The sequence below is a fragment of the Pyrgilauda ruficollis genome, unplaced genomic scaffold (assembly GCF_017590135.1).
Source record: "Pyrgilauda ruficollis isolate IOZ18807 unplaced genomic scaffold, ASM1759013v1 scaffold68, whole genome shotgun sequence".
Taxonomy (NCBI): Eukaryota; Metazoa; Chordata; class Aves; order Passeriformes; family Passeridae; genus Pyrgilauda; species Pyrgilauda ruficollis.
In genome coordinates, this window is record NW_024528599.1 from 996136 (window position 1) to 1007295 (window position 11160).

Here is an 11160-nt window from a genome sequence, read left to right on the forward strand (position 1 = left end):
AGGTGGAAGTCTTAACCCACTCATCCTTGGTGTTTATACGTTGGTTTACAAACAGCATGCTCAACCTTCCCTCATGGGTAGGAGAGGTGCTTCCATGAAGGCTGGTGGATCAGATTGGTGATGGCTGCTGAGATAAGTGTATTCCCCTTCAACAGAAGGAAATGTGGGTTACAGAGGGATTAAATGTCTTTCCAGAGGTGTCAGAACCAGGACCTGAGGAACCCAGCTCTCCTGGGCCTGACAAAGCTGCTCTGCCAGTCCCTGCCTGTCCAGCAGTCAGCATGGCACTCCTGCAAAGGCCACAACTGGTTCCTCCACACACTTTCCTCAGCTTGGCTTTCCAACTTGCAGCTAGAGTTCTGGGCAGTGAAGGGAGAAATGCTCGTAACAGCTCAGAAATCCTGCTTTAATCCTGCCTTCCTTACAAGGCAAACCCACCCCATTACAGTTCAGTAAGGTTCTCATTGATGCTTAGAACACTTAACGTGATTTAAAAAAAATTTTTTTTGGTAGAATTTTTTTTTCCCCCTGGAGTTTTTTGTTTGTTTGTTTGTTTAGGGTTTTTTTGTGTGTGTACCTGATCTGGATTTTTCCCCAAATCATGATCTTGTATTTGATGGTCAGAAACTTAATTTTGTGAGTGAGTATTCAGGTACATTTTGCAGACTGTGCTGCCATCTGCAGGAGGTGCTATTATAAAAGAAGAGAACAAACTGTGAGTGGGGTGTTTGTTCAGAAGTTTTTTGCAGCAAGACATTTCTTTGCAGTGTTTGGTCTGGTGAAAAGCATCCCAGGATGCTTGGTGTCATAGCAGCAGAGTAAATGGCAGCTAGCTGTCTTCTTCTCCATTCATTTTCAGATGCAGCATCTGTATTTTGGATTAATCTTGTGGCATCCTGCTGTTGATTTTTCAGTTGTGTGGAGGCTTTTTGTTGCCACTTTTTGGTCACAATTTTATTCTTCTTAAATGCTATAACTGGGGGGAGGGGGGGAATATGAAAGAAAAGCTGAAACTTCACTTCTGTTGACATCCCTCTCAGAATTTCTTTAAAAGCCAAAGTATTCCAGTGGCAAATGGAAACATCATCTCTTTTCTTCCAAAGAGGGTGTTTTACCAAAATAGAAAAGATGATGTTCAAACATTTTTTTTTCAATAATAAAAAAGCCCAATAAAAGTCAAATGTGTCTTTTTTGATCAGCAGCAAAAAGACAAAGACCAGCCCTTTAAGTCAGATGCTGTAAACTGACCTTTGGAGAAAAAGGAGAGGTTTGAGCGGTTTTCCACAAATGCTAATGGCCTAGAAAACATGTTTACCCAGGGCTGGGGGAAGGCTGCTGTGCTGCTACCAGCTCAAAATGTCCGGAATGACACTTTCATTCACAGATGTCTTTCGTCTGTGCCTCAGAGGTCCGGGGTCAGAGCAGCACCGGCAGGCAGGTAGGCAGGGGCGAAAGGTTTGATCAGTCTGCGATGGCTCCGCTCGCTCTGCATTTGTCTCTGAGGTATTGCCGCCTGGGGGGGACAGTCGGGCTCTGGTCCTACTCACTTCCTATTATCCATGTGACTTGTCTCCGCCACGCTGGAGTCACTTTGATTTGCCTGATGTACTGCTTGACAAAGCTGGGTGATGGCTGAGAAGTGGATCCAGCTGCTCTGAAAAGCGCACACCTGACATGCCAGTCCTGGTGCGGGCACATCATGGGGAGCATTTTTTAATTCAATGTAATTTATGCATTCTTGCAGTCCTGTGTGTGCCTGGCCTGTCAGCCAGTGCCTAGATGAAGGCTGACAGTTGTCATCCAGGGCCTGAAGGTAGCCTCACATAATGACACATTAGACATACTAATGATGTTTTCTTCTGGCATAATGTTTTCTTCTCAACTTTCCTCTCTCCTCTCCCCCCACTCCCTACTCCCCCCCTCTTCCCTTCCTCTCTCCTGACTACAGGGATGCTCAGGACACAAACACGCCAAGGAGACTGTGTCTGCAGAGAATGTGGAAAATGCTTTACCCAACCCAGCCACCTCAGGACCCATCAGAGGTCCCACACAGGTATCTTTTCACACTCGCTATTGCTTTCTCCCTTTCCCACTTGACTGCTTTCAGATTCAGCTAACAAAATGCCAAGAATTACATTTCACGTACCATGTTAACCTAAGTAATTCCAGTACCTAAATCTAATAGACATGTTTTTTTATTTTTATGACTATTGCTCTTGTTCTCCAAATATTGCTTACCTGATCATTGCCCGAACTCCATAAAATTGCAATGCATTTAAGATAAGTCTGTTTGCAAATGTTTTATTTTAATTAGAGAGTAGGGTACTCAGAAATGAATATGCTAATGAATTCTGTTGCCACCAGCACAAATTGAAATCAAAGTACCCCTTTCAGCACAACATAAGGCTTTGTTTTGCCTCATCTTTGCTGTTGACAGGAACATTTTTGTGGGAAACGAGATTTTCCCTCAGACTGGTCAGCCCTAAAATGGGAAATCCCTATCAGCCTTTTTTAACCTGACACAGTCTGTGGTTGAGGCTGGAGGACGCTGAAGCCACCAGTGTCGTGAGCCCTCCTGAGCATTGCATGAGACAGTGAGAGTAGCAGGTTCCCCCTCAAAAGTGTGAATGATGCATACATAAGCCAGTCTGATGCAAAATGACAGAAGCCAAATGGTAAGTAATGCAAGAAGAGGGTCCCTTTACACATACACTGATAATTAATGTTGTCAGTGATTGCTTTCTTCAGCGCTGAAGTCTGAATTAAAAAGGGCAGTGGCCCTAGGCTGCCATTAGCACACTCTCTTACAGTAAGTGTTACGGTAAATTGGTATTTTCCGGCCACAGGCTAGTAGCTGGTGTCTTTTTTTGAACGTGGTTAATCTGTAATGGTCTCAAATAATGTACACACACTAACGAAGCTTGAATGTTCATCTGTTAACAAGCCCCCTTGTTCCCACAGTGGTATTTGAGTCTAATGGACTCCGAGGTACTGAAGTTCACACCACCTCCGCAGATGCCCCAAAACAAGTATGTTTTACAATTAATTGGGTGTTTGGTTTTTAATGTGGTAGCTGGGAAAATATTGCACAGCGATACTCATCACTAAAGCACTGACTGCTTTATAACGTGTATAAATAATAATAGTATTGCTTAATTTTTAGCTCTTAAATTTTTAAAGCATTTTTTCAGAATCTGATATGTAGAGAGTCAGTTAATTTTAAAGCAGGTAGTTAGTGTTTAAATAAACATGTTACTGTCTTACTTGGGGACTGGGTGGGATGGGTAACTGTAATGTGCACTGACGTGTAATAGTGAGATAGTACATAAAGAATTCCTGGAAATTTGCTTTTACAATTAACATGTTTTCTTCTTCAACAAGACAACTAACGTTTAGTCTGTATTTTTCTGTGGAGTATTTGCACCCTGATACCCAGTATCTGACTTCGAAAAACTCTCACCCACTGGTTTCCATGGACTCTGTTAGTGTGCTTTCTTGTTTATAGCATACAGTTTCCTGTCTTAACAAACACTTCTCAGAGCTCTGAATTATACACGACAAAGCCCTTACATAGAAAATCATTAAACTGAATTTGTTTTGTGTATCTTACGTAGTTGGAGAATAGTGTCATAGCCTGGACCTTCCCATTCAATTTGCAGCTTGGCAGGTTTGTTTCAGAGCACACTTCTCATGGGCACTTCTCTTCCACTGTGAAACTGCCTCCAGCAGTTTCACAATGGAGTTTCACTCACTTTTCCTTTCATCCTCATTCTTAGTGTAATTTTCACTACAGTAGCCCTTGTCCTTCTGTCTCTTACTAAACTGGTGCAGATGTTTTTGGCCATGATTAGAGAATGCATCTCCATGCTATCCCCAACATGATGAAGTTTAGGAATTGGTTTCTACTTGCTCAGTAAACATTCTCACCGAGCACCACTGCGCTGCCTCGTTCATATGCTGCACCTTTCATGAAGACCCTTGGCACCTTCTCTGTGCCCTTGCATCTTTCTGGCCCAAAGGCTGCATGGAGAACCCAGCCTCTGTCACAGGAGCATCTGAATTGACACCGAGCCATAGGAGTGGCCAACAATTCTCATAAAGTTTCCGAGATGGCATTGCACTTCAGTTGTTGTGGGCAATGTTTGCTATGCTATTGTGGGACAGTAGCTGCAAAGTCATGTTGCAGTGTCCGCCTTGTGATGCTTATCTGATAAAACTGTGTAAGGACACATCTCTGAGTAACAGAGACACAGATACAGTCAATGTAACAGAGTGAAAAAACACGGCAGCTCTGCCAACTCGCTCAGCTAGTCTTTGATTCTCATCAGTTTAGTAACGTAGATTTAGTAAACCTAAGCATCTTGTAAAAACGCTCTTTCATCTTTTCATGCTCCTTTTTCTTTCATGTTTAGTTGAGGTCACATTCTGAAGTCATCTGGGCTTTCTTCTAGAAGACGATATAAGGTCAAAGTTGGAAATACATTTCCAGAAAATTCTGGAATGGCCATATATATCCAAAAAGAAACATGGCAGCTCTGACCACATCTGGACTCTCTTTGTAATTTGGGTTATATTACTGCACAATTAACTGACTCATTCTCTTGTTTTTGTAAACTGTTGTTATGCCAGAATTTATTGACTAACTTCTTCCATGGCAAAGGTAGCTTGCTCTCTCTATCTGCCAGTTTGCCTTCGAAGAGTTTGATGAAATTATAGCATCTCTCAGTACAGCAGAACACCAGGTAGGGATTAACTTCTTCAATGGCTTCATCTCGTGCCAGCCAGTATTTCTTCCACAGAAGATGCAGTGTGATCACTCCTGCAGGAGATCATTCCCTTTCTTTTGTCTTGTTTGCTCCTCAGTACCAACCTTTGTCTCAATTTGTCAGCGTCTGTGTCGGGGGGATTATTCAGTTGTCTGCTGTTTCGCTGGCTCTCGTCGCAGGCAGGCATTGTGCTGCCCCAGCAGACTCCACCTGCACAGTCCCTGGGCGTTACAGAGGGAATGCTCTCATTTCCACAGGCAGCTGTAGGGGCCTTTAGAAGCGCAGAAATGAGCTCTCAGTGAGAATGGTGCCTGCAGCATTCTGTTAACATTACCATTTCCCACTTTAGACGTTGTCACTCCATGTCTTCATTTCATTTCTTAATTGGGGACAGATCTGTTCATGAGAGTTTAGGGTGTAAAGTCAGTTCAAGTTACAGAAGTGCCGTGCACATGCTCCGAGCAAGAAACAATAGTTACCTATATGGTAGTTTGAGAAAGGAAGGGGGGGTTTCTTTGATGTCAAGTGGAAATGATTCACTTTACATAATGTTTCCACCTCACAGGTGAAATAGCTTCCCCTGAGTAGTCTGCTAAAGAGTAAAAATATTAACATTAGTATTTCACGGTTCCACCATTCCCCTCTCTAGTCAGCCAGATCATCTCTAAAGGTTTCCTTCAGGAAACAATGTTAGGTAGGACTTTTAAAATCCCCCAGCATGGTAGCTTACAGCAGTGCTACATTGAATAGCAGTTCTATCACAGAATAATTCTAATTCTGCATGTTAAAAATAGGTTCTACAGCCAGGCTGTTTCAAAAATGAACCAGCTAAATCTATATTTAGGTATCTAAATAAGAACCCTGTTTTAGGGTAGTGAACCACCAACAGGAGGTGCAGGTGTTCAGCATCTGTGAGAAGGAGGTTATCTATAGGAGTGTGTAAAAAAAGATCAAACACACACAGTTTTGCTTCTCTTCTCACACTGGGCTGTGTTTCATGCTTTGTTATCAGCACCAATGAAATATAAATGAAATGTAGGAAATAAGATGTTCATTCATAACATTATTTATTGTGGTTTCTTATTTCTACCTGAATGCTTTAAACAAAAAACCCAACCAAATTACATTTTTACATAAAATTAATTTCCCATGAACTTTGGAATATTTCCTACTCTTCTTTATCTAAAGGACAAAAAATGCTCATTACATACCCCAAGTCAATACAATCTGTGCTAAGTCACATAGATTCTCTTGAAAAGCTGCCATATTAAACATATTGAATATTCTGAATATTTTTATAAATGCTAAATATCCCAGTATATACATAATTAAACTTGCTTATCCACAATGAATATGTATCTTAATTTGGAATACTCTTAAGCAACATCCAGAGACACGGTTTAGCAGGCATGAATTCGGGGAGTACACTCCAATTGCACGTACATGGCAAGACAAAAGCTGGCTCCCCTTCAGAAGGGGCCCTGCAACTACATGTGTGTGTGTGTGTGTGTCTCAAAGCAAGGCTCTCCTAAAGCGTGGGGTCATTCCAGAGGCACTGCCTGATGCTGCAGCCAGCAGCCCAATTCCCAGCGGTACAGGAGTCAGTCTGGAGCCTGCTTTTTCACCGTGGTGACAGCAGCGGGGGCACGCCGTGCATTTTGACTCCTTCTGTGTTTTTAAAGCTGTATAAAAACTCGGCCCGCTTTAGGAATGTCGTTTATGCTCTATCAGTGTCAATCAATGCGCTCTAAAAATTTTAAGGGACAAGAAAGCAGGTTTTCAAAAAGCCTGATTTCCTGGTTAGCAATGAGGAAGAGTTCTCTCTAGTTTAGTGTACACATACATGAACCATATTTGCAGCACTGGAGGCAGAGACACCAAGTTCTCCATCTTCTGTGTGAGTGAAACGAGGGGAATCCCCAAAACTCCAGCCTTTGTCCTCTCCAGAAGAACAGTCTTTTATTTACAGAAAATCAATTAGAAGCTGCAGCCCAGGGAGAAAACCCGAACTGTTGGTATCCTGAATTCTTTGGCTGAAACTTTCCCCATGCCAGAAGGCTGTGATCGGCCTTTTTTGGGAAACAGCTCTGGCACCACAGTTTTTGGGCATCATTCACTGAAAAGTAGGTCCTGTACTTACTGTGTGACAAGGGTACTGTGTGACCCTTCATTAAGGGGTCCATAAACCTTTATTTTCTCCACTATAAGTATTTAAAAATATTTCTTGCAGCATTCAGTACTTGAAATCACATAAATATGAATAGTCTGAACTTGGGGGATAGAAAGATTGGAAATAACCATCAAGAAAACACTATATACATGTCTATATGTGTGTTGTAAAGGAGCCTGGGGGAACAGCTGGAGACATCTGTTACCTGTAATGTTTTTATAGTCCAGCCACACTATGGCTCTGCTTGTCCTAAAGCAACTTTACAGAGAAAGCAAGGAGGCAAAAAAACATAACCCAGATTAAAAAGTTACTTAAACTGTTGGTTTCTGAGTTTGGCTCGTTTGGGTTTTCTTGCACTCAAAATTCTAGTACTGTCTGTTAGAACTCCTGTTTATGACATTTGTTCATATGAAATGTCTTGCCCCAGTTCCTTGCAGAGTTTCTTCCAAAGATCATGATTAATAGTTCAGTCCTCATTATTGCAAATGTTATTTTTAAATAGTTATTCTGAGAACAAGAATTCCATTAATCAAAATAATAGATAATGAACAAATAAATGGCAACCTAATTTGTCTCGTTCATACATATGGAGATTATAATGCAAACAATCAAGGAACCATGGAGGCTGCTATACTGGCATCTGAGTAATATGCATGTGCTGTACGTCTGTTACTTTATGAGCATTAGAGACAGGATTTGGAGCTGTGGTTCTTGTCCCAGCACTTGTCCCTTGCTAGCAAACTGCAGTGGTATCTGTGCTCCTTGCAGTTTACTTCAATGTCATGCAATGATCTGTCTCCAGCATATTAACATGCACACAAACTGGGTTTTTCCTGTTAACTGGGGAAAAGCCCTGGAAGTTGCTATGAGAGCAGCTTTTGGCATGGAAGCTGTAGGTTTCACGTAAAGATCTGCTGCTTTTCACTGAAAGAAACCCTACTTTTTAAAAGAGAAAGCCTTTTTATTTCAGGAAGAACTCAATCCAACTCTGTGTCAGCTGGTTCAAAATGTGACCACACCTTGGGATGGTGTGAGTGCAGGCGGGTGAGCCCCTGGGTGGGTTTTGGCACACGTGAAGCTCAGGTTCTGTTCACCAAGGAAACTGGGAGCACAGCTGTGCCTGAGAGGGGCCCAGCCACACAGCATCTCCAGCCCCTCTGCGCTGTCCTTGCAGGGGTGGGGAGGATGGATTGTCCTTCTCCTGGATCCCTCGCGCTGTGTGCTCCATGACATGCAGGGCACACCTTTACCACCTCACAGGCTGTCCATCCCAGAAGAGGGTTCCTAATTACATCCCTTTTTCCAGCTTCTGCCCAGGGAAAGTGGGGCAAGGGGCCTGCCATCCCCTTCCTTCCCCTTCCCTCCCTCCTCCCCAGCCCCATGAAGCTCTGTTGTGCTCCCCTGTGTAGGTGGAGCCGGTTCGATACGAGGCGCTCCAGTGATGAATGCCTCCTCTTGGAATTGTGGCTGTGTCTCTCAGGCATGATGCAGCCGCGCAAAAATGTAAAGTATCTTTCTTAGTTTACTGCGGGAAATTCAGCATCCAACTAAGGAAGTTTTATCACATCTCTCATTCAGTTACTGTTTCCTACATTTCAAATATACTGCAGTCTGTACAGCAGCTTTTTTTTTCTTTAATTTTGTTGCAAATCTTTCCGACTTAAAACCAAACTTTGACTGGTAAATGTCATGAATCTCGGGCCAGGTTTAATTAGGAATTTTCTAAATCTATTAACAAAAGAGATGCACTTAATACATTATGTCAACCAGAGCTGGGCTTTCTTTAGCTATTTCGAGGGCTGCCATAGGCACAGCTTGAAACTTGCTTGGATTTTACATGGGTGCTGTATTTTATGTTGCATTAATTTAAAATGGTCTGTTTCACTTCATCAAGACTTTAGCTTAAGGATAATGCATTTATGTAAGATTAATCTTGCCATGTTGTTTTAGGATCAGGATTGTAAACTGCATTGTTCCGACAGTGATGTTCTAAATGTCATTTTAAAGCTTTTCTTGGGAGCTGCAGGCTCCCACTTATTCATGATGTTATCTTTAATTTCACTTGATTTTAGAATATCCCTGCTATTTTTTTTTCAAAGTGGTAATTATTCATGAAAATTGTCTAAGAAAATAAAAAGAAGATGACAAGGGGGGAAAAAAGCCGCCTTAGCATTTGACAGACCTGCACAAGAATTCAGGTTTTCTTAATTTAGCTGCCTCTGTGACCTCAAACTTCAGCCCTTTTAAAACACTGATTTAGTTGTGAATCCCTTTTGGCTAGCACATAATTTCCACTTTTTGGAGGCCTCTTCTTTCCCTTCTTGTTCTCAGCCTTCTCTGAGCTTCTCCGCCAGATCCTGTTACTTGTTGTTCTAGTCCATCTTTATATGGGACGTTATATGGGCCTGACACGCTTTGCTCTTGGTGGAGATGCTTAAAAAACAGCCCTAAAGTGTTCTCATGTGGTGGGCCGAGATGAATGTGCATGATGCTAATAAAGGGTAACGAATGCTGGCAGAACTTGCTGGAGGGTCGTGCCTGGGAGCAGGGGCGAGAATGAGCTTTTCCCCGTGTTGTCCTTCTTGCAGGGGAGAGACCACGGCAGCGCAGAGGTCACCCACATGCTGCATCTCCGGAAGGGAACCTAGATCCCGGGCGGAGGAGCCCCGGCAGCCCCCCGCGCTCCAGAGCATCCCCCTGCCAGCCGTCGCCGCACCCGGAGCTGCTGCGCGAGGCTGGGAGCAGCGCTCTGCCAGGAGGGGGGTGCCTCCGCGCTGTTAATCATCTTAAAATAAATGAAGATGCTACACGAGATATATATAAATTGACGTACTAATCAGTCCCATGGTTCCTTATTTCCTTTATAATAAACAGTGGAGTTGGCAAGCGCTGTGGCGGCACGAGGCATCTATATTAATCAAGAGAAGTTTGAGACACTGGAAAAATTAAACTTTATGTGATTTGGACAGCATGAAGAAGTTAAGCACTGTAACAAAAACCTCCCTGATGCTCACAATGACTATTTGATACATTTGAAAAACAGCAGTGGATTCGAGGGCTGGAGAAGTATTAATTAATGAAACTGCCACTGCCTGTCATGCTGAAAAGCAAATTAAAAAAAAAACAACAGTGAGACGAAGAATGGGGGGTGCAGGGAAAAGGTGGCATTCGGTGCTGAGAAAGCAATGCTTGATGAAGGATTAAAGGGACTAAAGAGAAAGACCGTCATTCTGCAATGGTTTGTTTCATTACAGTTTGGGGACCACTTGCATTTCTAGTGCTCTTGCTCTTGACTGCACACCATTAATAGTATGTGAATATGGAAATTGAAACACTTCCCGAGAAAAGCTTCTATTCTGCTTTGGAAAAGAAAAGCTAGTTGAACACTAAGAAAAAAAAAACAGGCTTCTGTGTTTTACTCTCAGGACCTTTTTTTGTAACAGGGCTACTTTCTTCAACCTGGTCACAAAGGAAGTCTTCACTTAATGAAAAATAAAAAGGAGAAAATAAAACATTCAGCTGTCTAACACCGCTGATCTGTCTGTTTAGAAGAGAAAAGGTGTCACTGAATGGATTCAGGCAGCCCTGGGGCCATAAGGTGCTCTCTGCTCCTGCCTTTGGTTCAGCAGACCAGCTGCTGCTCCTCCTTGGGCCCACTGATGTTCTAGAAAGACGAGGAACTTCTTTTGTGGTGGCAGGTTAATGTTCATATAAATGTGTCATGTCTTGTACTTGGTGATCACTGGTGGTGTTAGGAAAAAAAAAAAAAAAAAAAAAAAAAAGCTTTATATACCTCTTCTACAGTAACTCTTTAACTGCAAGTTTTCAAGGTGGGGTTGTGGCACATAACAGGTTGTTAAACCATGCAGTGTAAGCAATTAAAAATGTATTCCACAGATATAAATATTTTCTTTTCTTATTGCTGTGACACTATGTGTGATGGTAATATTTCTGAAAGTTTCAGATTTTGCACATATAATTTTATGCATTATCAAAAGTTACTGCTGCCTTGAAAGAAAATGTTCTGTGAAAATTTTTGCAAAAGCTTTACTAGTTTGTTTGTTTTTTTTTTAAATTGTAACATTTTGTAAAGGCAGGAAATGGAGTTAAAAAAACAACTAGCATGCTAAATATATTTTTCAAAAAAGCAATAATTTTACATGTACAGAAATGATGCTAACCTTTAATACAGGTGAGACCACAGTTTACTTAATACAGTAATGG

The 11160-nt window shown here is 42.1% G+C and overlaps 1 protein-coding gene across 2 annotated transcripts in view; it reads left to right on the top strand.

Annotated features, from left to right (window-relative positions):
- The window catches only part of ZNF516 (zinc finger protein 516), a 57444-nt gene extending 46610 nt beyond the window's left edge, over positions 1 to 10834 (top strand). The window contains exons 3-6 of one of the 2 annotated variants that reach the window (XM_041484841.1): positions 1949 to 2053; positions 2962 to 3029; positions 7907 to 7964; positions 9525 to 10834. In XM_041484841.1, the coding sequence (XP_041340775.1) occupies positions 1949 to 2053; positions 2962 to 3029; positions 7907 to 7964; positions 9525 to 9772 (479 nt within the window). In that variant the 3' untranslated portion in view covers positions 9773 to 10834. The remainder of the gene's footprint in view (positions 1 to 1948; positions 2054 to 2961; positions 3030 to 7906; positions 7965 to 9524) is intronic. The other variant, XM_041484840.1, reaches the window with a different exon arrangement.
- Positions 10835 to 11160: the final 326 nt, after the last annotated feature.